The 26,836-nt window shown below is 44.7% G+C and overlaps 1 protein-coding gene across 1 annotated transcript; it reads left to right on the top strand.

The window, feature by feature from the left end:
* The first annotated feature begins 1,829 nt into the window (after positions 1 to 1,829).
* Positions 1,830 to 26,459, top strand: DKK3 (dickkopf Wnt signaling pathway inhibitor 3). Its single transcript, XM_054635204.2, has 7 exons — positions 1,830 to 2,083; positions 3,593 to 3,730; positions 4,242 to 4,325; positions 20,350 to 20,442; positions 21,926 to 22,070; positions 24,551 to 24,707; positions 25,886 to 26,459. Exons 1-7 carry the CDS (start codon positions 1,913 to 1,915, stop codon positions 26,127 to 26,129), a joined length of 1,032 nt encoding a protein of 343 aa, XP_054491179.2. The 5' UTR covers positions 1,830 to 1,912; the 3' UTR covers positions 26,130 to 26,459.
* The last annotated feature ends 377 nt before the right edge of the window (positions 26,460 to 26,836 follow it).

The raw sequence follows: 26,836 nt of genomic DNA, 5'->3' as shown, positions 1-26,836 counted from the left end.
ACTCACTGCTCCATCTGCTCTGGTCATGAGGAACTGACACAATGCAGGGCACACTATGGAAAAAACACTGGGCATTAGTTAGGTCTTCACCAGTTAAAACCTGGAGTACCTCAAAAAGAAAATACAGTCCACAAAGCAATAAAAATGAGGTCAAAGTCTGTTCCTATTTCAGATGTACAGCTGCTACCTTGCTAAATAATGAGCCATGAAAAGTGAACAATATTTGTATTAGTGTAATTCTGTTTTTCCTGAGTAAAGTGCAGCTGCCACATGAGGGCTGTGCTTGAGGAAACTGCCAAGGGCATGCTGTGTGCTGGTAGGTCAGTGTTTAATGACTCCCTGACATATCCAACTACTAGAAAATTTTACAATAATCCAGTAACTTAAAGTTCTTGTCCCAACATTTACAAGTTTCAATACTGCAAAACCTCATATGAGTGGAAAAGCATTCTTACATCTTGCTATTCCTTTTTTCTGCTGCTGACCAATTGATAGATTGTCCACAGCACAATTGTTGGAAAGGGAAGAGAACTATTAAGTAAATTGGTAAATAGACATGCAAAACCCCAGATGTTTGAAACATGGAGAGCAGAATATAATATACTGTGTCTAAATGAATAAACAATGTGTGGGAAAAAAATAAATCAAAGATGTACAACTCCCTACTCTGCTGCTCTCAGGAACGCGGTCTTTTGTCTGCAAGCTCATCCAAGCAGAAGGTGATTTCTATTCTTCAGAATCACTGATTCAGATGATGCCTTTGACAAGAGTGCATTCCCTGTGACAGGGGGCTGGTTTTGCCTCCAATCCATCTCAAGGGGCTTGTATTGACACTGACCTAAGTCTTACAAATTCCTTTCATGTAATAGCTCTGAAATGTGCTTTTTCTAACTATGTGTGTATATATTCGAAGATTATTCTGGCTCATTATGTTCTTTCTAAATTAATAAATTATACCTTGGCAAAAAGATCATATGTGTTTTTGTGTGATGTATGTTTTTTGTGCTATATATGAGATGCTTTGTAGCTGTGTTAGTTTGCCTCAGAAAAAGTTTAGCTCTCTAAAAGGGCTGCACCTTACCTATAAAAATTTGGTATAGTCCAAAACATTCTCTGGCATCCATTACTTACCTAACATCATTTTGGACAAGACTTTGTTCCAGTACAAAAAAGAACCAACTATTGGTCAAAAAAAGACCTGCCAGATGCAGGTCACCCCTCAGAGCCGAGAGCATCTCTCCAGAGCCTTCACTGGAAAGCAAAGCACACGGTGGAGGTGCCACGCAGCTCCCACCGTCCTCTTCCGATCCAAACACCGAGAAGGTGCCGGGTCTGAGCGGGAAACTCGCGCCGCTCCTTCCCCTCAGCATCTCCCCCGTCTCTCAGCATCCTCCCCGCTCGCAGGGCGGGGGCTGCGGCTCCGCCCGCCCGGGCCGGGCCCGCCCGCCGGCGTTGAGCGCGGAGCGACCGCGGCGGCAGCGTAGGGACTGAGGGGAGAGCCCAGGGACAGCGGGGGGAGCCCAGGGACAGCGGGGAGAGCGGGGAGAGCCGAGGGACAGCGCGGGAAGCCGAGGGACTGAGGGGAGAGCCGAGGGACTGAGGGGAGAGCCGAGGGACAGCGGAGAGAGCCGAGGGACAGCGGGGGGAGCCGAGGGACAGCGGGGGGAGCCGAAGGACAGCGGGGGGAGCCGAAGGACAGCGGAGAGAGCCGAGGGACAGCGGGGGGAGCCGAGGGACAGCGTGGGGAGCCGAGGGACAGCGTGGGGAGCTGAGGGACAGCGGGGAGAGCCGAGGGACAGCGGGGAGAGCCGAGGGACAGCGGGGAGAGCCGAGGGATAGCGGGGGGAGCCGAGGGGCAGCCGAGGGCCAGCGGAGGGCCATCAGGGCTAGCGGGGAGCTGAGGGCCATTGCGATGCGGCGCTGGGCGCTGCTGGCCGCGCTGGTGGCCGCGCTGGTGGCCGCGCTGTGCGGGCCCGCGGCGGGCGGCGGGCGGCGGCGGGCGGCCAGCCTGGGCGAGATGCTGCGGGAGGTGGAGGCCCTGATGGAGGACACGCAGCACAAGCTGCGCAACGCCGTGCAGGAGGTGAGGGGCGCCGGGGGCTCCCTCCTCCCGCAGCTCCCCGGCCGGGCAGCATCCCCGGAGCGGCCCTGAGGGAGCGGCTGCGGGCAGCGCGGGCTCCCCGGCCCGGTGCCCGCCGGCCCTCGGGGCTCGCCCGGTCCCATCCCTCATGATGGGATGGGGTGGGATGGGGTAATGGGATGCGATGGGATGCGATGGGCCGGGCAGAGGTGCGGGCCATGGTCCCCCCGGAGCCGAAGTGACGGAGGGGAGGAGCGGAGGGAAGAGTTACGGGATGGTCTTTGTGCCGCGGGAGCTAAGGAGCACCAGGGTATCCCCAGCCAGCATTCAGGGCTGTAAGTGTCCTGGAAATGTGTGGAGGAGCAGCTTGCCTGTGGTGTAATTGCATGTCTTGATCTGAAATTGCTGGCCCAGAATTGCCCAGGATCTGTTTCAGAGCCAGAAATTGAGACCAGACCCCAAACCAGTGTCTCATATGGTTGTCAAAACACCTTGTCCCTGCACTCACCTTTCCTGTGGGCTTTCTATTCCCCTACCTGTTAAGAATCTTCCTTTCAAGTTCTCTCTTCCTCTCATTCAAAAATACCTAGTCTGCAAAAACCTGTAACTGAAAACCTGCTGCAGAAACAGACCTTGGTTTACTATAATTAAATTAATTTCGGGTCTTTTGCTGTCCTCTGGACAGTTTCTGAAATCTATCACTGTTATCCACCTCATTTAGACTGCAAATACATTGAGACAAACCATTCTTTACAATGCTGTGAAGATGCTTAAGGGTGTAATCAGAATTTCTGCCTGTTTCTCTGTGGTCAGCTCTGGATTGCTGCCTGGATGCAGTGCAAAGTGTGAATTGTTTGAGCAGAGTCTTAGGAGATAAATGGTTTGCACTTAGAAAGATTTGCAGCTGTTATTTAAAATAAACAGACACACCAAAAGGAGAGATTTTGTCTTGGGGAAAATCCTGTTGTTCATCCTGGTTGAACTTTTGGCCTCCTAGCTCTGTTACAGCGGTTGCAAATAAAAGGAGAGATTTATTCTTGTGTGTTTACAAGATTCACGCCCTTCACCCCACAAAGACAGTAGGAACTGAAACAGAGAATTAAATCCTGGATGTGTGCACCCTCATCTACAGGGTTGACTTCAAGGGGCTTTTGTTTCTCTCTCTTATTTTCTCTTCTTTGTCAGAATGGAAAGTCTGCTTGGAGTTTTCAGCAGTTTTCTGTGAAGAGCAGAAAGCTGGGCTCTCCACTGACACCAGCCTGTGCAGGTACCAAATTGCCAGTGGCCTGCACACTTTTTTCCCCCCACAGGGACTGACTTTGGCTTCAGCAGCCCAGAGCTGAAGGGTTTAGCTCAGCCCTGTTTTTCTGGCCCCTGAAAAGAGCAGCTGCAGGCAGTGTCTGGAGCAGGTAGTGTCTGTCCCTGGGGCCTGCACGGGAAGCATGGCTCGGCCTCTTTTGTGACATTTTTGCTGATTTTCAGTTGTTTTGTTATGTTTTTTTAATTTGGCAGATGGAAGCTGAAGAGGAAGGGGCAAAAAAGCTGTCAGAAGTCAGCTTTGAGGACTTGCCTCCCAACTACCACAACGAGTCCAACACGGAAACCAGAGTGGGCAACAGAACTGTTCAGACCCATCAAGAAATTGATAAGGTATGAGAAAACTTGTGTATGGTGAGCTCTCCATTCTTAAGCAGGTTTTCTTCAAACCTCCCTCCTCCTCCAGCCCAGTTTTACACATTTATTCACAAAATAATTTGGAGTGTCAATTTTCCTGATGATAATTACTTTGGGGTTTGATTGTATCTTCTGTGCTTGACTAGTCACGGTGTTAAGGACACCTGTCACAAAAGGTTAGTGTGAAATAACAATTTATTTTGAAAAAGGGCCTGCTAAAAATAGGACACAGCTACAACTATTACATGGGGAATGAACACACAACCATCTCCTGCTCAGTTTGCTCTTTTACAGCATCATTTTAAATAGACAGGGAGGTAGCTCTGTCATCTACTTTTCCCTTCTGATTATGGTTTATTAAGAGTGACAGCAAAATGGGAAAAAAAGAGGGGGTGGGAGTGGGTTAATGATTGCAGGATGCAGGGCTGAGAGTAACAAAGGATCAATAAAAACTGTAGTTTGATATTTTGTTCTTTTCCGGTATCAGGTTACAGATAACAAAACTGGATCAACAGTTTTTTCTGAGACAGTTATTACATCCATAAGAGATGGAGAAAACAAAAGGAATCATGTAAGTGAGCACGTTCCTTTCTTTCTGAAAATCAAACAAAAACTTTGGGTTCCTTGTTCAGAAGACTGTGACAGAGTTCACCTAACAAAATTTTGGAATGTTTTGAAACACAAAACCATTGGGGTAAGCAGTCAAAAACGTCTGTGTTTTTTAATTAGTTTAACTTAAGACTATTATGACTTGGAAACAGAGTTCCAGTGTTGTGGTTGATAGACATGTTTGACTATTTGTCTGTCAAATGTAAATGTTAAATAGCAAAGGTAGTTACACTGCCCTTTCCAGTGAGTGTGGATAAATCCTTAGTATAACAGGGATCTTGTCTTCCATTAAAGAAATGCTTCATAGATTTAAACAGTTGAAAATAAATAACCCCAAATCAATCATTTATGAGGAATCTTTGGAACAACAAAGATATGGCTCTTTTTGCTTTTCAAGCCTAACAAGTGATGGACAACTGGTTCTGAAATGCCACTTTGAAGAGAAAGGAGAGACATGGGACAATAAATCCCCCTCCCCTCAAAATATGGTTGTTTAAGGACTCTCAAAGGAGTTTAAAAGATCAATATTCTTTACATGAGTCTTGCAAGCACAGGTACATTTCTTAAACATCAGTAGTCACATGAGCAATTCAGCACATAGCACTGCTTTAAAAAATTGGGTTTTCTTTGGTTATAGTCTTATCAAAATGGATTATTTTTTGTGCTCTTACTAAGATTGGGCTTGCCAGGTTTCCTCTGAGAGCTGGCTTCATCTAACTAATAGTTTGTGATTTGATTTACTTCAACATACCCTGGCTTTTTTTAGAAGAACTTACTTCCAGTTCTTTCACAGAAGCAGCTCTGTAACTATTTTATAAATATAATTATGGAAATCATTATATAAATATAATTATGGAAAAATTATGTCATTACTTCTGATTTTTAATGGATATAGAACCTGAAATTAGTGACTCTTTTCTAAAAGAGTCACTAAAAACTTTTCTAAAGTTTTCCCTCCTTCAGGCTCATGTTTTTATACTGCTATTTAAGCTTGAAAATGGCAAGTAGCAAAATATAGCACACACAAGCAACTCTACTTTTTTTTCTTTTCACTATTTTGCAAAGCTTGTAGCTTAAGTGAAAACTCAAGGTATTAAATAAATTTTAACTATTCCAAACTGCAGCTGATTCTATACAAAGTGTTAACATCCTACACAGTGCTTTTTAATAAGTAATGGAGACAATCCAAGTTTTTTTTCCAAGTAAATGTGATCATCATCTTCAGACCCAGTGTTCAAAGGCAAACTTTTTAACCTTCTTAGCACTGCAACACAACACTAGTGATTTTCATCATGTATTTGGCTTGCCTGTGGTGGCTAATCATTCTCACAGCTGTAAAAATTATTTCTAAATGAACTTTCTCCAGGTTTCATACACAGTTCCTTATAAGCTTCATATATCAAGGTACAGCTGCATTTTCCATCTGGGAAGTTTGCCTCACTGACCAAGCCAGTGCTGCATCCAGAGCTCTCCCAGTGCTCTCAGAGCTCCAGCTGAAGGCTGTGAGGGCTGAATGCAGATTTTTGTCTGATTTGGTGGTGGCAGCCTCGGCGCAGAGCTGGTGCTGCCAGCTCCTCCTCGCCGCCATCCTGCACCCCCTGTTCCCCAGCACCCCCCTGCAGGCTGCTGGAGCACAGCTGCTCGTGCTCATTTCCCCCCTCACACTCATTCTGAACTTTCAGCATGCCCAGGCTACAAACACCTTATTTAGAGGTTGCCAGCTTGGAGGAAAAGCAGCCTCCAGATGTGCTTGGTCCTTGTTTAAGGAGAGAGTGAAATTAATGTGACTAAGAGGTGCCTAAAAGGAGCAAATCTGAAAATGCTTGCAAACTTTAGACATGAAGGGGGAATATGAATCACTTTTGCTATTACAAGCACAAAGAAATATTGTAGCAGTAATGCAATTAAGAATTGGAAGATTTGGGTTACAGCAAGGAAAGGAGTGGTGCTGTGGAGAGATCTGTGAAGCAGAAGAAAGATTTTGTCCAAATGAAAAGGCACTGTCGCTTAGGTCTGTAAACTTAAGGTAAAAGTATTGGGAAATAAGTTGCAGAAAACATTGCACTTGGCCCTTAGGTCACTTTTATGTACACAGATTTTCATCCTTGAAGTTTTGTGAGACACTGTGACATGTCCTGGTCACTCTCCAGGCCACAGGCTCCACAGAGCACAGGTGGTGGAAGAGTCATTCCACTGGTTCCACAGGCTCAGTTTGTAGCCTTAACTTGTACAAGTTAGGGATTCCCACAGCTCCTGCTCTTTACAAATTTGCTTGGTAGAAAGAAGAATTTTCCAAGCACTGTCACAAACCACATGCTCTGAAATTTAATCTCAGTGCCATTCATTACTGCAGTAATTTGTGATAACTGGAACCCTACCCCTCCCCAGTTTACATTTATTTTCTGTGCTGAGTTATAAGCCTCTGAAATCACTGAAAGCTTTTCATGTGACATTTTTGGGCTTTGAGAGATGACACAAGAGCCTCACACGAAGGCAAAGAAGTGTCTGCATTGCAATAATACATCCACTTACTGGCTGGAATGAGAAATCCAGCACTGGAGAAGCAGCTCCATGGAAAACAGATTGTGCCTGCATTTTAAATCCCAGTGCTTGTCCTCCTGAAGCAGGTACCAATACACACACACAAACAGAGCATATAAATAAATGTACATAAGCATGCACCCAAACATAAAGGCCAGATATGACAGAAACACAAGGGAGAATCCTCCCCACACAGACTTTTCCTTTCAGACTGTTTCTTCCTGGCTCTGCATCCCAGCAGCATTCCCCTCAGGCTGCTCTCTGTTAGTGGTGGCTCCTCTGGCAGGGCTTTTGTGGCCGGGGCTGTTTGGAGTCTCCACAAGTGGGGTTGGGCTCGTTGCCATTTCTGGCAGTGCACTCCAGTTCCTCAGAAGCACTGCATTTCTGGGAGGCCCCAAGTGCATTCCCAGACTCACATTCACTTTCTCAGATGTCACTGAGGGCTGGCAGTCGCCCCTGTGGATGTCAGGCTTCAATCCAGCCCTCTTGTGTCTTTATAGAGGCCAAACACAGGCAAGAGGTAGCTGGATGGGCATAAAGTCTGTGGAGGGCTTCACATCCATTTGTTCCTGGATTTAAGGCTCATATACTCTGTAATATTTTTTCTTCAGGGAGCATTGGGAAGCTTGCAAATCAATAAAGTATTTTCAGTCAAAAGTTCAAGCACAGAGCACAGCAAAAAATAACAGCATTCCTCATTATCCTATGAAAATCAAAATCTTTTCTAGCTTGTTGGCTAGGCCTGTGTCAGGTGTGATATATTAGCCTAACCAAGGAAAAGCAAGGATGAAAAATAAAAGGAAGCAAAACTGGTACTGGTAAGGTTTGCTACACAAAGATTAGTTGCATTTCTTCTCACTTCCATTCAGAGCAGTAATTTACTCTCTCTTCTATTATAAGCTCTCTCTTGTAATTCAAAGCTAGTGTACCTAAGCTTTTTTCTTCTCTCTAGTAATATGATAAATAATAAAAAAAAGCAATGCCTCTTTTTAGCTAGGTTGTGTTTGTGGGTTTGTTTGCAGTTGTTTTTTGGGGTTTTTTTTCAAATTTTAGTAGAAGTATATCTGTTAGCTTTCAATTCTCTCTTTTGAAAGAGATTTTTAATGATGCTGGTGTCTAGGGAGAGTGAAGTAGGGAGCTGGAAGAATGTAACACATTTCTCATTTCACTTTGGCACTGTGGAACAGATTCCTGCCTTTTGCTTGCCCCTGGTGGCAGAGGCTGCTGAGGGCAGGGCTGTGCCTCCTCTTTGGTTACACAGCACAGGTCAGAGTTTCCTTGTGGGCCACGCCTTCTGCAAACACAGAGAGCAGCTGCTCTCTCAGGGATTTCAAACACCAGCCTGTCCTTAGGAGGAGACCCTGGGATGCCCAGGCCTCCATTGCCATGTGAAGGCACCCCTGGAGCTCTGGGCAGGGAGGTGTCACTGTGGAACAGCTTTTCCAGGCTGACCTGGCAGGTTCTGGTTCATCTGTGCAGACAGAAAGGATGGCATCCCTTCTATAACAGCCTCATTTAAACCCTTTGTCAGCCCTTACCTTTACTCTAGCAGGAAAGTACTAAAAAGAAAGAAAACAGTTCAATTTCCCCCTTTTCTAGAGAAAAAGAGTGCTTTACATGGTTGAGCTGCAGCTCTTCAAGCTCCCAGTTCCCTGCCATATCCAGAACTGCCAAAGTAACCACTTGGTTCCTCTTTGGGCACCTTGTCTATGATTTCACCAACCATGTTCTCAGCCACATGTACTGGAGCTGCTCTCTTCGAGGCTCATCCTGCTCCAGGGAGAGGAGTTCCTTCCAGTGCTCTGTAGAAAGGACGCTTTGGAAATTGAGAAGGAAGACTCAATGGAGTGGAAATTGCAATTATTTCCATGCAATCAGCAGCACTGCAGGAGAGGAGTCATGGCAGAAGCTTAAAAATGCAGCATTTTGGTGTTGACTTCTGCTCCCTAATATCTCAGGGAGGACACTTGTTTTGGGCAATCTTATATTTGGGTCCAATTTTTTTGTTGCTTTTTTTCACAGAACTTTTAGCCCCTGGTGACTTGCACTCAACAACCTTAAACTATCAATAGACACTGTGAGTGCATTCCTGGGTTGGAATCCAGGTCTCTGTCTGGCCAAAAATCACGTAATATCTAAATCTGGTAGGTTTTGTATATTTAATAATTTGATTCCCTGGTACTCTGAGTCTGCTGTTCTGTTAGCTGTCCAGCCTGCTCTGCTCCATTAATCATTGGGCAGTGCAGGTCTGTTCTGCACAGCACCCACCCTTTAGGGGATCCTTGGAGGAGGAGCAGATAAGGCAAATTGGACTTGTTTGACAGGAGAGCCATGGCTCCTCAGACAGGCATGGTTAGACATCCTCAGCCAATTCTTCATGTTTTACTGAACCCCCTTTTCTGGTTCCCTTTTCAGTTTTGGTCTCAGCAGTGTAGAATATGAAGCTTTGGGGCAAGTGGGAATAGTTCATGGGGACAAGTAGCCTGTGTTTGTTAGAGAGGAAAATGATGTGCAGAAGGGTGCAAAGGGAAAGTGGATTTAGCTAAAGATGAGAAGAATTGTTCAATTAACACTCTGAGTTGCTCTTATTAATCTGGAGTGTTTTCAGGCTGTGAATCTTGTTGTAGAGAGGGACTTATTCTTGTATGAAGGGGGTGATGGACTGTGTGCATATCTCTGAGACTTCATAGGTAACTCCATAAGCAGCAAATGCTCCTTAGTGATGCAAAAGCTATTAAGGGATTTAATTTAGGTCATGGATGAGAGGATGGCCTTATTGCCAGTCACAGAGTATCTAAACCAAGTGGTTTTCACAGTTATCTGATGTTCATTGGGCTGTGGCCAGAAACCAGCCTGAATGTTAGCCTCAGTGACTGGAAAGAGCTGCTAGGAGGAGTTTGAAATACAAGTGTCAGGTCTGATCCTGCACAAAGAAACTTCTCTGAGGAGGAAGGTGGGAAATCCCTGTAATTACCAGCTGCCCAACACACTCCCCAGCGTCCCCATCCTTGTTTGCTGAGCTTGGTGCACCCTGAGCTGGTTTTCTCCCTGAGAGGGCTGTGTGGGAAGCTGTGGGTGCACACAGAGTGCACAGAGGGCACAGACATCAGGGGCTTGTGCAGCCCTGCAGGGTGCAGTGGCCACAGTGTGAGCAGGGAGGCTCAGTTCAGCTCTGGGACTCACTGGCCGTCAGCAAAAAAGCAAAAAGTGGGAGCAGCTGCCAGACCTTACCAGGGGCAGGAGAAACAAGGTGCCTTTTGCTGAGGGGCAAGCCAGGCAGGTGTTCTGGCTGAAAACACAACCAGCCATGTCAGAGAACACAGAGCAGTATCTTTTTGGGGGTTTTTTTCCCCCCTCTTAAATGGTGGCTTAGATTTCCAGACAAGCAAACAGATGGAACAGCAAAAGGGTTACTCCTAATTAAAGGTATCAAATCCTGCTCTTGTTTGTATCAGTGGGAGTCTGAAGGGTTACTCCTAATTAAAGGTATCAAATCCTGCTCTTGTTTGTATCAGTGGGAGTCTGAAGCAGTTTAGATAACTTTAGTAAATTTACTTGATTAGTAATGAAAAAAAATAGTAAAAGAGTGACTAGGATTTCTCTCATATTTCCTGCTAGTCTAGTTTAGTTTAAATTGTTTGTTTTCTGTCGAGTTAGGGAAACACAACTATGTAGTACTAACAGATATTCCAAAAGTCTTCATTAGCAATTCCAGTCTATGCCTGTATTTAGAATTGTTAAGAAATTTTCCAGATCCTCATGTGCTGTAATGTGGTATTTCTATTCCAGCTAAACCCCAAAGAAAAAGAATATTTTTATTAAGTTGTTTGAAGAGTCACCTCAGTGTTTTCCCTTCCTGGGCTGTTACCCTTTGAGTAGCTAAATACTGAGGAGAGAAAGCTCTTCCTGTGATAAATGTCTCCTCACCAAGTCACCTGTCACTGTAGTAGAGTGGCAGTGCCTAGAGCTGATTCAATGTTCTGCGCACGGTTAGTGAGAGAAGATTGGTAAACCAGTGAGTTCTCCTGAAGGGTACAAAACTCTCATCCAGCCAGTGCTCCAGCAGTGTCCATGCACTTCTAAAGCTCTCAGCATTCCTGTTGGTTGTGGGAACAAATCCTGCCTTGTCTGGAGCTTTCCATGTCCAGGGAGGGATGCAGGTTCCTGCTTCTCCCTTGTTTGCACGCTGGTTGCCACAACTCCTCTGCCAGCAAGCCATGAGTCAAAGGGAGCCTGTTTGCCTTTTCCCTGGGCTTGGTTCAGTTTTCCCACTCACAGCACGCTGAGTTTGGGGATCCAAGGCTGTGCAATTGTATTTTATAGATCATGCCCAAGTCGTAGGGAGATATAAAAACAAATCACCATGAATGATTTTGTTTTCTGCCTCTCCTAGATCAACCTGTTTATTCTAAGAGAAATGTTTGGGGTTCTCTTCTCTTTCTGGTAACATCCACCCAGAAGAGTGAATCTTTTATGTGTGCTGGTGGCAATTTTGTGATCTAGGGACATCTGATAAGAGATCATAGTATGGATTTTCTTCATTGAAGGTTGTTTTTCTTTCCTCTTGCCATACACATGTAGCAAATTACCCATGAGAGGAAAAGCTTTAAGGCAAATGAGAAATTTTTTCCCACTGGTTTTGATTATGTAACTTAATCCATTGGCTCCAGCAGCTGCTTATTTGAGATTTTAGCTGAAACCATGTTATCTAATTAAGGAGCAAGCCTTAGCTGGAAGGGTAACAACAGTAGCTAAGGCTTTAGGAAATATAGGCTACAGCACTGGATGTATTGCAGAGGTTGTTTTCTTTTTTAATCTTTTATTTGCATCTGTTATAATCTTGGAATGGTTGAGATAGATGCAGAGGTTGCAGATAAATGGGTTAAAGCTGCTTACATCTGTGTTGTCATAGGTAAGGTGGCAGAATTTGCTGTGGCTGGGAGGTTGGCCCAATAACACATTGTTCCATATCTGATGAGCCTAAAGTAATCTTTGCCTGGACTTGAGGAGGGTTAGATCCTACAGAATCTGTAGAACGATACTGGTTTTATACCAGTGAGTAGGAGGAGAGAGAATGAATGTGATCAGTGATTGCTCAGCATTTCCATTTGTGTAGAGTCAGGAAGAGGTGTGAGACGTTACCAGTCCAGCTTGATGGTGTTTTGCACTGTGGTTTATTAAGCTAAGCCATGGAAATTGAAGGAAAATGGTGAATTGAAGTTGTGTCTGTTTAGTACTGTTTCATGGAAGGAAGGAAAGAAGTGGCGGAAGTGGCGGAAGTGGCGGAAGTGGCGGAAGTGGCGGAAGGAAGGAAGGAAGGAAGGAAGGAAGGAAGGAAGGAAGGAAGGAAGGAAGGAAGGAAGGAAGCTCTGTAGAATGGTGGTTTGAAATGCAATGCCTCGAGAAATGCATTTCTGTGCCAGCTGAGTGAGTCTCAACTTTGTCCTTCCTCCCGTGTAATTCACAAAGAGCATTTTGGCTTCTCTTGTGGAGTGGGTGTCTGGCCGGCCTGCGAGAGGCTGAGTCACTGATAGCACTGAGGGACACTGCACTGGTGATTGCAGTTTGTGATTCTTCACAAACTTGTGCAGATTGTGGTTCTTCACCTCTGCGGCCTGCACAGAGAGCCCCCCTCCCTGATCCTGATCCTCACCCTCAGAACAAATCCCCTTCTCCCTTCCAGTCACACATACTGTAATGCAGCATGGTTGTACTAAAGGTACACAGGGTGGGGTGGGAATTCTGGGTCTGTTTATTTGTTATTCTGTGTGGAAATGACTCAGAGCCTGCTCCTGAATTTCTATCATATGAGGAATCCCTCAAAATTCTTCCCTTAGAAAGCCTGGGGGAGGAGCAGTATCTTAGGACATGGTGGTGTCAGGCAAAGGGGAGCCCTAGTGGTTTTCCTGGGAGAGGAAAACCTCTCCAAGAGACCTGATATCTGTCAGCAGGGGAAGGTTTTGGTCCCCTGGTAGGTGTTTGTCTTGGACTTCATACATGGTGGAAATCTGCAGTACATTCATATTCTTATGTTCCTTTTAGAAGGACAAAAAGAGTGTGCTGAAGACCCTTTTTCATTTCTTTCTCATTTGTGTTTGTTTAGGAAATGGGGTGAATATTCATGAACAGTCATCATCTCATGTTGTCATTATCCTCTAGGCACATGATTTCAGATGGAAAATTAAATTAAGGGAATAATAAAATAAAAGAGGCTCTTTTGTAATCCCAACAAATGCCCCAAAGAGGAGGTCTTGACAAAGCTTCAAAGAGTCCACACCTATGACCCAAATACCTATTTCATCCTTAGGCAGACATGGATCTCATGTTCCCAAAATCCTTGCATGCTGGAGATGATTTATTTCAATGCTGTTGCTGTAATTCAAACCTCTTCCGCTTCCATCTAGAGCTCATGGAAAATAAACTATTCAATTTCTCCTACAGTAAAAGCAGTCTCCTACACTGTCAGCTCTGCCATGGGCAAAATCCACTGAATGTGGATCCTCACCAATGTACTTCTGTTCAGTATTATTATCTTTGGCTGGCACCTTTAACAGCATTAATAAGTCTGTTGAAACCGTAGACTACCAAAGAAAGCATCTTATAAAGGAACAAAGCCCATAAGATTCAGGGTTTGAAATCAGTTCAGTGAGGGATGGGGCACAGGTCAACATCTTACTCTCAGAGTGCTGCTGTTCATTTGGTGGTGAAGATTAGCCAGTGGCTATTAAGTACAGAAATCTTGTTTCCAAAGGCTTTTATTTTCCTCCAGCTGTTTCACATCCTCGCTGTGTACAGCTACTCTGCCTTGTTTTGCATTTACAGATTTGCAAAACTGCCATAGTTGAGTGGTGAATCACAGGAACTTTTTAGCTGCCAGCTGCAGAGACAAGAGCAGCCTGCAGTCAGACCCAGCTCCTGGGGAGCATCACTGCCTCCAGGCTGTGTCTGTGTGATCTCTGCTGCTCACAAATAATTGGCACTTGACAGGTTTGTGGCACAGCCCTACAGTGGCTCCACAGCTGCTGCTGGAGCTCAGGACATTTGGAGTAAAACCCAGGGTCTGTCAGAGCATGAGTGCTTACACATTTCTCCTGGTTATCCAAGATCAAAGAGTTGTTCTCCCATCAACAGATCCACAGGTAGATGCATTTCTCAGGTAGGACTATTAATTGCAAACTCATTAGGAAAGCTTTATTTATAAATGTGCATCAGTATTTTGACCTCACATATACATAAATATGTATATACACACACAGACACAGTCCTTTTCTCCTTTCCTAGTTAGATAGCTCTTCGTTTCCAGATTAAGTTAATTACCTGACAGATATATAATTTATGGGGCTTTCTACTAAATTAAAATAGTTCTCATGTGCCCTCTTTGATACCACTGCAAATCAGATTGAAATGAGTACTTGGCACTGTGTTTCCCACACAGGAGCATTTGCAGAAGCTGTAATCCTGACAAGATCAGATTATTTTTACTGAGGAAAAAGAAGGATGAGGGAAGAAAATGAAGTGGCTGCTTCTGCAGAGTGACCTGCTATTAAATTATAACAAAGCATACAGAGAGATTTTGACCAAGAGTGAACAGGGCATGGTCTGAGAGAACACCTAGGCACCATTTTTCTCACTATTCTGGCGCATTTGACAGGATTTTTTTTGGTTTTGTTTATTTGGGGGTTTTTTGGGTGTAGTTTCTTCTTTCATTGGAGTTGGTTCCTTGAAGCCATGGATAAGATTATATTTTATTTATTTCCTCTTTTGACATAGAGCATTAACTGCACAAGGGTCTGACCAGTGCCAAGATCACTGTTTGTGTGGGGGGAATGAGCAGGTGGTGTAGGGAGGGATGCAGTTCTTGCACTGGTGGTGAGCAGTTTATCACAGGGGATCACAGCCTGCCTCAATAATTCCCTTTTTGACACCATGTTAAGGCTAACACACCTGTGTTGCTTTGGGTACCTAAAGCCAAGCTCAGGCCACTTTCAGGTTTGTCATGTAGACATATTTTACCTCCATTTATATTGTGCCTTGTGGAGGACCAGAAATGAAGTTTTCCCAAGTAAAATGTTTCTGGGAAATGGGGGAGAAGGAATGGGATGGGATTAGCTCTATGGAGAAGTTCAAGACAAGGCCTGGGGACTTGTTTTGTGTTGTTTATTGGTTCTGAGCTCAGCAGCCACATTCCTGTTGAGCAGCCACCCAAAGAGCTGGCGTTCCCCGCAGCACTGACCCCCAGCACAGCTCTCAGCCCATGTCTGCTCTTTTCAGGACGTCTCTTTTTAACAGAAGTTCCTGATTTTACGAGTGTTGTGTGCTTGGCAGGACAGCAGTGAGAGGCTTGTGCTGCTGGAAAGTATTACAGAGGTTTTGAGGTATTTCAAGGCAAATTAATCCATATCTCAATAAAGACCAAATGCATTGCATGCCCTGTCTAGACAACGGAGAGATTAGGAACTGGAATGCTACTGCATTTCAAATTTAGGTAGTAGTTTCCATAAAACAATATTCCATTCTATGTAATTCTGCCTTTTTTTTTTTTTTTTTTTTTGTAAATACATGTAGGATATAAAACAGGTTTTATGCTTCTTTTTTTTCCCTACTACTCAGCAGTTTTTGCCATCTGCTGCAGTAATGGAGAGCAGCCCTGCGTGAAACAACTTGCAGAAATTGAAACAAAACCTAGAAGGGGATTGGTAAACACAGAAATGTTAACTCTTAGAAGCACTCACTGCTGCGAGAGGTCAGTTCCAGAGTGAGCATGGCTGGAGCTGCTGCTGTCTCACGGGTGCAGCTGGGTGAGCTCTGGCACTGTTTGGGAAGGGTCTCTGCCTGTGGTTTATGGAGGCTAACACTGAGTTTTACCAGAGTTACAGGTTCTTGGGAGGGGAATTGCTTTGTATGAGGAGTTTTTAATGAACATGTAAAGGGGCTTTTGTTCAGAGAAGCTTTTGGAGGGCAGTTGTCCCAAAATACAGTGAGAGGTTCTCCCATGCATTTCCAAGGTTGTTACTAAAACTCATTTTCTGATTGTCACACCTGTTGCTCTAGTGGAACTCTTTCCTGTGCTGTGTTTCTGCTGGCAGAACTTCCTCACCTCTACAAAATCATTGATTTTTGCCTCCACACTTCATGGCTTGAGCCTCTGAAGTGCACAGAGGTTTAGGAATGACCACTTTGGAAGGGCTGTTTTGGCTTACCAGCTGTGCAGAGAACAGTCCTCCCTCTCCCCTCAGCTCCTGCAGGAGTTCATAGGCACAAACCATACCTGGATCACAGTAAGCCAGCAAACTGAGCCATGCAGATTACACAGGGAGGGGAAAAGGGGTTCTCTTGCTTGAATCTCACCATTCCTGGGCCAGAGAACCACAGAAATGTTGTATATTGTCATGGCTGTGCCTTCCTCTGCTTCCTTGGGTTCTAAACACAAGAGTAAAGATCCCAGGAGAGAAGGACTCACTCCCAGACAAACATTGGCTGAAGATATGAGTAGTGAAGAGTTTTGTTTAAAGTTACCTTTGAAGAACTTTCTGAGAATGTGGAGGCAGGGTGAGTGTGAGTGGGGAGAGGGAATGGATAAATCCAATGCCAGTTGTGAATTTAAAATCAATGAGTCCATCTTGAAGGTTAGTCATCATCAGAATATTTTTTAGTCTACAATTAGGGTTTTAATTGAGGATTAAGGGGAAAAAGATGAAAGCAAAATGAGTGTTATTTCAGGACATACTGTATCACCAGCAAAACAGCATTAAAAGTGTTGCCACAGTGAGGCACAGAAACCAGATGAGCACTGCCAAAGACAGTGGGTTTCTCTATGAGAGCTGGTTAACTCTGGCTTGTTGTTCTGCTTTCATGACTTGAAATGAGAAATTCTTGGCTTGTCCCTGTTTGTCCTCCCTGGTATGGGCAGAGGTGACGTGGCCCACCCTGGGCTGGGCTGGGTGCAGTGCAGCAGCCAGCCCATTCTGCAGAGCTGCCTACAGCCCCTTCCAGCCTGTGAAATATGCCTGTTTTGTGATTGGCTTTTGGCAAATATTGAAATGAATAGTATATGTGTTGTGTTAGAAAGTGATGCTGTATTAATTCTCTTAAGTAGTGTGCTAAATATAGTTTTAGGTTATGACATAATGTTAAAATAGAATCTATGCTATGTAAGATACTCTTTCTAAAGAAAGGACTGGCAGTGAGATAGGATAGCAGCCACAGGACACCTGAATCTTTCAGAGAAAGGGAATTTATTGCCCCATTATCAGGAGAAATGAACTTCTTCCTGCCTCACTCGGGCAGGACGGTGCTGTCAGGATTGAGAGGAAGCAGCTGATAGTGCCCAGACAGAATCCTGTGTTTGAATGGAATTTATGCATCATGGATGAGCTGTATGAATATACAACAGGCTGTTGCTTTTAAGGGTTAATCCTCTGTTAACGTGGGTCCTTTTTTGGGCTTATTTTGCCCAGAAAAGGTACCTGGACTGTCCATAACTCTTTGTCTCTATTGTCTCATATTGTCCTAATCCAAATTGTCCAAATTAGTATTAGTCTAATTATATTGCTATTTTTATAACCATTTCATTACTATTAAACTTTTAAAAACAATTGATTGGTGTTTTCCACAGAGCCCATTGTGCAGAGCTGCCTGCAGCCCCTTCCAGCCCAGTGCATGCTGTGGGCTGCAGGCTGGCACATCACACAGAGAGGAAACTCCTCTTCTGTGCCTTTCCAGGGGGTGCAAAGGCCTGGGGGAAGTGCTCCTGTCCAAGCTTGTGCCCCCAGCTCTGGCCTGCACAGTCAGACCTGCCCCAGCTGCTCCTGTGTCTGGGAGCTGCCACGTTCAGCTGTCACCAGCATCACTCACTGCTGTGCTTTCAAATAAAATGGACACTAATCGTTCTTCAGGAATGCAATAATCTTTGACATAATCTACCAAAGACAAGAAACCTGACATTTCTTTCAGCAGCAGTTGTTTCAGCAGACTTAGGAACCTTTTCAATTATTTTCAATTTTTCTGTTGGGGTTTTCTTTCCCCTGTTTTTTTTGGAACTGATCCTAATGCCCAAATAGCTTCCAGGTGCTGCAGGATATTCATTGCAGAGCACAGTATTATAATAAGAGTCCACAGGATGCTGAGTGTGTCCTTGCAGGTACATGGCATGGGATTCTCCATCCTGGCCTCTGTTGTTGGTGGGTCCCAGTACACCCATTAATAAATAGGCAGTGCTGCTTTCACTCTGTATTACTCCCAAACAGCCTCTTCCTTTGCCACAGCATTGACTGCTACTGCACCAAAAGGGATTTCAGAGAGGTGTACATCACTGTCAGTGTGCCTAATCCTGTCTGTAAGTTATCTGCCCAGCCTGTGTGCTCTGCTGTGCATCAGAGGCCAGCACTCCTTCTCCTCAGTTTACCCAAGCTCCTGCAATGACCAAATATTCTGAGAAATAATTTAGTTTTGAAGTTCCAGGAAAAAAATGGATTGTTCAGGATCTGCTGCAGCTGATGAAGGTGCTCAGATTTGCTCCTTGTCCAGCAATTATTCTGTCTAAAGGTAGCTGAGTCAGAAGAGGTCTGTTGCCTGATTAAATAAGGAAAAATAAATAATTTTAAAAATACATTGTTACACATCTGCATGTACTGAGTTCTGCATTAGCTGTGGGTGTCTGGGGGAGGTAAGTTGGTGTGGAGTGTGGCACACAATTCCACAGAGCTCATATGAAGGGAAGCCTTTGCCATGCCAGGAAAGAAAAACACAAAGGGATTTTTTTTTCTTCCCTGACTGGAAACTCTCATAAAACTGAGTGTCTGAACTGGTGGGACACAATTCAGTAAGAGGAAAAAGTTTTTTGGTGTGGGACTCATTAATTCAGGAGGAAGCAGCAACCGGAGAATTGCAGCTTTGGTGTGAGGTGGTTTTAGAGCTAGAGTTATTCCATGAGCTTAGAGCAATCATGACAAGGTTTCTCCTTTGTGGAGAAGGACAGCTGGAAAACCTGACTGCAGCAAGACCTGGCTGTTTGCCTGAAGGGGATGGAACAGGAGTGAAATAGTCTGTTCTGGGTATGGGTTATACAGGGCATTCATAAAAGCAGCTGACAAAGCCACAAAGTTGGCCTAGAAGAGCATAGCTGCTGAAGAGAGGAGGCTGGCTGCTCACTTGGAGCACAAAACCTCCAACACACTGCATGGCATTTGGATATTTGGATTTTGAGCCATCTGATTATGTAGCAACAGAAAAGAAAAGAAAAAAAAGAAAAAAAAAACCTCACACACAGTACTGGGATAATGAAGCAGAAAAACAGTGCAATAATTTATAGCAGCCTAGGCCTGGTGATACTAATTCCTTAAAACAGCCAAAATGACTTCTTCTGAATTATAAACACATAAACTTAAATGCTGAGTTGTGGACTTGAAAAGAATCAGGCCCCAGACTGTGTTTAGCTTCTGTTCTGTGTTCTGAGTAATCAAACAGCCTCAAGCTGCACCAAGGGAAATACAGGCTGGATATCAGGATAAAGTTTTTGCAGAAAGGGTGATGAAGTTCTGGAATGGCTGCCCGGGGAGGTGGTGCAGTCCCCATCCCTGGGTGTGCTTAACAAAGCCTGGATGTGGCACTGGGTGCCAGGGTTCAGCTGAGCTCTCGGGGCTGGGTTGGACTGGGTGATCTTGAAGGTCTCTCCCAACCCAGTGATTCTGTGAATTTGCACAAAATGAACACAGCAAACTATTGGAAACCATCTGAGGTGGCCAGAATGGGTAACTCAGACAAGGCTGGTTCCTGCAGAGCAGCCTTGCCTCACCCAGGGCAAGAACCCCCAAAAGGCTGAATCTGCAGGAGATCTGAGGAAAGGGAGAGCTCACTGGGGGCTTTCAGCAGAGGCTGCACAGGTGATTTGCTCCAGCAAGTGAGATTAGTGTCTGCCAAAGAGCAGTCAAGTGCTTAATTCAGAGAATTCAGGCATTTTTGTGTAATCCCTTTTCCTTTTCCTTTTTTCCTTTTTCCTTTCCACTAACAATGGTACAAACCAGTGCTGGGCAGGTCACAAACAGGTGACTCAGAACAGTGCTATGAGTTATTCTTCTGTTGACTAAATTGTTTCCAGCCTGGAGGAAAAAAAATATTTAGAGAAGAGGGTTAATCACACAATTTTTAAGAGGTAACCATTAGATGGGAAAACACCCCGTCCCTGTGAACCAGACACGAGGGTGCAAAAATCTATCACTCTCACTGTGTTCTCCTCACTGCCACGGGCTCAGGAGGTGAAATTTGAGGCCAGAGGACTTAGATGAGCCAGGGAGAGGGCACTGCTCTGTTGCAGAGCTGTGATTGAACAAAGAACCCCAGCAAGCTTTTTGTCTTGGTTCCCAAATAAGAAATATAATCAGTGAAGAATTTTTGGTTTTTCAAGGAGAATGAATTTTGGTAAATCACTCTTTTATCCTTTCCTCCAGGAGTGTATCATTGATGAAGACTGTGAACCAGGGAAATATTGCCAGTTCTCCACCTTGGAATACAAATGCCAGCTCTGCAAGCCCCAGCACACAGTAAGTGCTGACTGAGATGGGATTTCATGTGATCTTTAGAAACTCAGTAAGTTATTGTTGCTAATGTCAGCCAGTCAAAACTGATAGAAAAGAAGCTGCAAAGCTTTCTGCATGAGGGTAAAATAAATTTTCACGTTAACAGGGAGTAATTAAAAATCAAGATTGCGATGGCCCAGCACCCACCCCGTCCCCACCTTTTCTTTTCAGCTCTCAGCAGAGCACTTGTAGGCTAAAGAAAGTTAACACTGGATCTTGTGTTGTAGAGCTCAGCTGGAGGAGGTGGGATCAGTTCCCTGCCCCAGGAGCTACAGAGCATTTTCCTCTTCAATGATCAGGTGTCAGTAGTGCCAGTGCAGTCCTGCTCCTTGCCCTGTGCTCAGCACTGCCTGTGGGATCCACTGGAAACGAAACACAGGTTTTGTATGGCTGCCACACAGGGCTGTACACAGACAGGAAAAAGCTGCTCAAGTGCTGACCTGCTAGGACTATTGAAGATTGTTAACCAAAGTACCTAAAAAAGGAAACAAAGTGACACACACGGCTTTTACTGGGTTGATTCCTTAGGTAGGTGTAGTTCAAACACTTGGGCAATGGTCATACAAAACAACCTTTAGCTGGAAATTCACAAAGAGATTTTTTTTCTGGGAGTTTTTTCAAAGACTATTGGTTACCAATGAGGTCTGGTTCTTATTACAACTAAAAAACAGATTTTAGTAAGGCTTGTTTTTTGCTTTGCTCTTTGAGAACAATTCTTCTGAAGATTTTGTTTAGTTCCTGACTGCATTTGACAATGGAAAAAAATCAGTAATGTTCTCCACTGATAACATTTCATTTGTTAATTTTTTGTTTCCCTTGATTGCAGGAGAGAGGAGAGCAGGGAGGGCTTAGGGCAGCATTTCAGTGCCTAAAGGGGCTGCAGGAGAGCTGGAGAGGGACATCCTGCAAGTGCATATAGTGACAGAATAAGGGACAATGGCTTTACATTGAAAGAGAGCAGGGCTAGATGGGATTTTGGGCAGGAATTGTTCCCTGGCAGCGTGGGCAGGCCCTGGCACAGGTGCCCAGAGCAGCTGGGGCTGCCCCTGGATCCCTGGCAGTGCCCAAGGCTGGGCTGGATGGAGTGCTGCTGCTCTGCTGTGGAGGTTCCTGTCTGGCACCAATTCCATGTGTGCTTCAGTTGAGAAATGAAGCAGTTCTACCTAAACAGTGGGAATGTGACATTTATTTAAAGTAGACATTGTTGTGCTCAGGCCCAGGGCCCAGTTCTGAGTGTGGCTGTGTGTGGTGCCCTGCTCTGGGTACTGCAGTGCCAGTTGTGTCTCTGGTGCCCTGCTCTGGGTGCTGCAGTGCCATTTCTGTGCCCAGTTGTGTCTCTGGTGCCCTGCTCTGGGTGCTGCAGTGCCATTTCTGTGGCCAGCTGTGTCTCTGGTGCCCTGCTCTGGGTGCTGCAGTGCCAGCTGTGTGCCCTGCCCTTCCCTTGCAGCCCTGCTCTCGGGATGTGGAGTGCTGTGGGGAGCAGCTCTGCGTGTGGGGCCAGTGCAGGAGATCCATTTCCAGAGGGGAGAACGGCACCATCTGTGAGAGCCAGCACGACTGCAGCCCTGGCACCTGCTGTGCTTTCCACAAAGGTACCCAGGGCTTTGTCCTGCGCAGCTCAGAGTGCAGGAGTGTTGGTATTTGGCTCTTCTGAGCCCAGGGGTATTGAATTTGCAGGCAACCCCGACAAGGGGGAGAGGGAATGATGCATCTGACTCCATTGATATCAGAAGGTTAATTCATTACTTTATTATACTCTATTATTCTATACTGTATTACATTATATTACATCTAAACTGATATGCCAAGCACTCACCCTGCTCACACTGCCCAGAATCTCATGGCTGTCACCCACAGTCCCCAGACACACACACTCACACCTGGCCCTGACAGGCCAAGGGAACAGAACACCATCACTGTGGGTGAACAATCTCCATGTTGCATTCTACTGTGGCACAAACACGGGCACAGCAAGTGATAAGAATTGTTTTTCTTTTCTCTGAGGTTCAGAGAATGTGAAACCTAGAAATATTCTTGGGAAGAATTGTGCCTTGCTTTTCCCTATGGGTTAAATCTCCACAGAATCAGCAGGCTGTTCTCCCTTGGCCTGTGGAATGCACTGGGTTAACTCCATTAGAAACCTTGATAGAATCAGGAGTGAGAAACAGCCTGGTGGGGTGCATGCTGGTGAAAGCAAAGCCTGTTGCACACTAGAGATGAAACCAGCAGCAGAAGCACAAAAATGTACATTTCTAAGGGGGAGTTCTGTGTCAGATTTACACACAATTAGCAAAAATGATAGGATTACAAATGTGCAGAAGGAATTAATGAGCTGGCTGAAAGTGGCTTCTCTTTCCTCTCAGCAAGCAGCCCATCAGAATCAGGCTGCAGACACATTTCATACCCCGAGTTTCATGTGAGCCTTCCAGGGCATCACACCATGCAGTGGGCACCAGGCAGCCAAGGGACACACAGGAATGATGTTCCAGGTCATGCTGTCAGTCCATGTGGGAATGTGAAAGTTGATTTACAGAAGGGAGCACAGAGGAGAAGCTCTTGGGCCTGAAATCAATCTCCAATCCTCTTTGGTTGGGGTCCAGTTTCTTCTGCTGTTTTATACCCACCAGCTCCTCACTGCGTTTGTGACAGTTCACCTTCCTTTAGTAGTGACAGGACACAGTTCCAGCCAGCTCCCTACACCAGGTACATAATTCCCAGAATTCCCTAGCTTTTTCCTTTGCTGTGAGCCAGGGCAGACCTTGTACTGATGGCTGGGTCTGTCCCACTCTCAGCCTGCTGCTGGTAGATCAGGCTGCAGGGCATTCCAGGAAAACAAAGCAGAAAGCTCCAGCATCATTTAAAAGTGAAGAGGATCTGCTCAGCTTCCCCACGTTGATGTTTGAGCACTACACCTTCAATGCTAAGTAAGTTTGGTTAGGAAGGAGCAAGATATATAGTCATTAAGAAAATTTTATATATACACTGAGATATATATATATATATCTCAGTAGGTAAGAACATTGATAAATAATGATAGAATACTCTTGTTAGAACATAAAATAGTGCTATTGATTAATACCAATGAATTTTTATTCTCTATGGCTCTCTGCTTTAGGGTTTGTCAGGTCAGGCCTAACCTCGAGGCCTTTCTCCATCACTGGAGAGTTGCAAATGATTGTCCTACTGAAGATGTGTATTTTTTATATAAAACTGTAGTAAACTGTGGAGTATTAGCTGCTCAGTATATAATGTTTTGAACCTGGGAACTGATAGGTCATATACATTAAAGCACATGTGTCTATGCATGCACACACATATATGTGTTTTTTGACCAAACCTGATTTAAAAAGTTGGAGTTTGAATTCTTCTCATATTTCATCCTGCCATATGAAGTGACTGAAGACAAGAGGAAGAAGGGAGCTTTTCTAGGAACATCTGGAAGAGCTGAATTCCAGACTGAGACTGGGAGTTACTGACATGAGGAAACCCAAAGGACACAGCCTTTTTAAATAATGTCTTACACTGGCTGAAATTCAGCCCTGTGTAGAAATGAGGGTGCCAAGCCACAGATGCCATCAGACAGCTTTGCCCACAGCAGAATTGATAAAATAAATTAAATATCTGAGTTGTAGTTCTTGTAAGCTCATTAGTTTCTGAACAATTGCTCTGTATTTGCAGCCTCTGCAAAGCAATAGAAAAAAGTAACAGGGTTTAAGATAGAGAGGTATGTGTCTGTTCAGATTGCAAACCATTAATGCTACTCATTGCAGAGGATTCCCTGTAATGTTCGTTTTCTTGGGATTAGAAGAGTTTGGGATCTCCAGGGGATGCTGTGCTGCCTTGAGAGCAGTCTCTGAGTCAGGCTGATCTTGCTCATCAAGGATGAACTTCAAATGTCTTACTCCCACCTAGTGGAAAAACCATGCTCATGGCTCCCTGTCACACACATAAGGGAGCTTGAAAAGAGGTCGAGCCTCTTTTTATATCTTGCATGCAGAATTAAACATGGGCTCACCCCAGTTTAGCAGACAGCTGAAGACTTCTCCTAAAACGCCTTTCCCTTGGCCTGCAGAGCTGTTGTTTCCTGTGTGCACACCCTTGCCTGAGGAGGGTGAGCCCTGCCACGACCCTTCCAACAGACTCCTCAACCTCATCACCTGGGACCTGGAGCCCGATGGAGTGCTGGAGCTGTGTCCCTGTGCAGGGGGCCTGAGCTGCCAGCCCCACAGGTGAGCACCAAAGCTGGGCCTGGAGACACGTGCCTGGAGCTTGGGAGGGCTCTGATGCTGTGCTCATAGCTACACAGCCCTCACGTTCTGCCTCGCCAGAAAAGGTTTTGACAGTTCTTCCCATGGGCAGCATTGGCACCTTTTGCTTTGTCCCACACAGATGTGCCCAATTGAGTTTGGCAACACATGAATCCTGTGTAAATTCAGTGTGTGAATTAACGAGGCTGGTACTGCTTTTTAATCAGTCAGTGCCAGCAGCTGTTGAAATGCATCATTCCAATTTCATTCTCTGCATACGGTCCCTGTCCACCAACTCTATGTGAGACTGGGTTTCTCTCAGATTTTTGCTTGTTTTAGAATGTAAGATATGTTAAAGGAATTTTAATACAAACTTTTCATAGGTCATGCTTTTAATATTTCTTTTAAAGGCGTTATTTCTATTGTCAGCAATTTCATTGGCAGAAAGTGAGATCATTTCAGTTTTGCTAAAAGCATTTTTACAAAACCAATGTTTTCTATGAAATAAACACTCCAAGTTTTCTCCTACACTTTCCAGCATCATATTAACTTCTAACAAGGCATCATAGCTGGGATAGAGATGCAGATTAATATTTCTCTCTTCTGTGTCCAACTCTATGTTTTATCATGCTTGGAAAGGAATTGGGTAACATTTTGTTTCATAAATGTCTTCTAAGGAAGCAGGCAGAGCTGATCCCATCCCATCCTATCAGCACCAGAACTGTTGTTAATGTGCCATTAACCTCAGGGAAGGTCTGTCAGCAAATGTCAGCTCTAGCAAGAACAATGTTTCAGATGAGGATACAGAAACAGAAATTAATTGGGGTGGGAATAGAGCTGAACTGTCCAGAAGTTTCTATCTGAATTTGAAGATTCAAGTGACTTTTTTTTTGTTACCTGTTTGTTTGTTAGCTGTTTGTAAACACTGCTCTTGTTTACCAGGATCAAACTATTTATGCTGTTAGGATCTCTGGATGTGGAAATCACATTTATAACTGACCAGCTGTCAAGCATGTAAGAACCAGGTGCTTGTGAAGTCAGCTAGGGTAGATTCATTGTGCATTTAACATGTTTTTATGGGGCAGGAATGGAGAATTTCACAGGCAGCAGAAGAACACAAAATGATGTACTGTGTGACCAGATGTGCCTTTTCCCAACAGCCACAGCACCACATCTGTGTGCCAGCTGTCTGCCAATGAAACACAGCACACTGAAAAAGAAGATCCCTTGATCATGGATGAGATGCCCTTTCTCAGCTTGATCCCTCAGGATCTCCTCTCTGCCTATGAGGAAAGCAGTGTCATCCAGGAAGTGCAGAGAGAATTAGAAAGCCTGGAGGACCAAGCAGGTTGGAAGCCTGAGCCTGAGGCAGCTCAGGAGCTGGTTTTGGGAGATGAAATCTAAAGCCCAAAGCACCAGTTTAGTTAGCTATTTCTAGATTTTATTTTTGTTTAGTATCTTGCTTGTATGAACCCTGAACACACACTACTGGATAGAAGTGCAATAAACAAGGCCTTCAAGGAGCATCCTTCTGTGTGCACCAAACCTGCATGTCCCTGTGGAGTTCATGCTGCTGTGGAATTCATGCAGTGCCTGCCTTCAAACCTTCTGCCAAATGGGAACCATAGGAGCTCTGGATTTGTACTTTCCTCTTGTATGTCAGAAATAAACCTCTTTGTACTTGTACTCATTAAAAAATACACACAAGCATAAATCATTTCAAGTTACTAGAAACGACACAAGTGATCTTTGAGCATGGATGTTCAGAGTTGTTTTGTTTCTCTGGGGAAAGAACCATCTACTCTGACACTGTCGCAGTCACAAATTTTAAGGAATTTTTGAAGGAATTTTAGTTTTTTTCTTTAGAATTGTTTTGTGTTTTTAATACACTTCAAAGGCACAAATCTGTGCATGTTACAAAATGTGATTATTTTTACCATCTTAAAAGGTCATTGATTTAAAAAATCAATAGCAAGCTAAGAGTAAAACCTGATCCCCCAAACTCCCCAGCTGTCTCACCAGTTTGCTACCATAGCTCCTCTACTATTAATGGTTTTTTGCTAGATTTCTCCATCTGCTGTTGCACATGGTCAGACAAGATGTGAGGTTCC

The sequence above is a fragment of the Agelaius phoeniceus genome, chromosome 6 (genome assembly GCF_051311805.1).
Source record: "Agelaius phoeniceus isolate bAgePho1 chromosome 6, bAgePho1.hap1, whole genome shotgun sequence".
Lineage (NCBI taxonomy): Eukaryota > Metazoa > Chordata > Aves > Passeriformes > Icteridae > Agelaius > Agelaius phoeniceus.
Note: the sequence above shows the minus strand (reverse complement) of the source record. Positions and strands in the feature narration are given on the sequence as shown.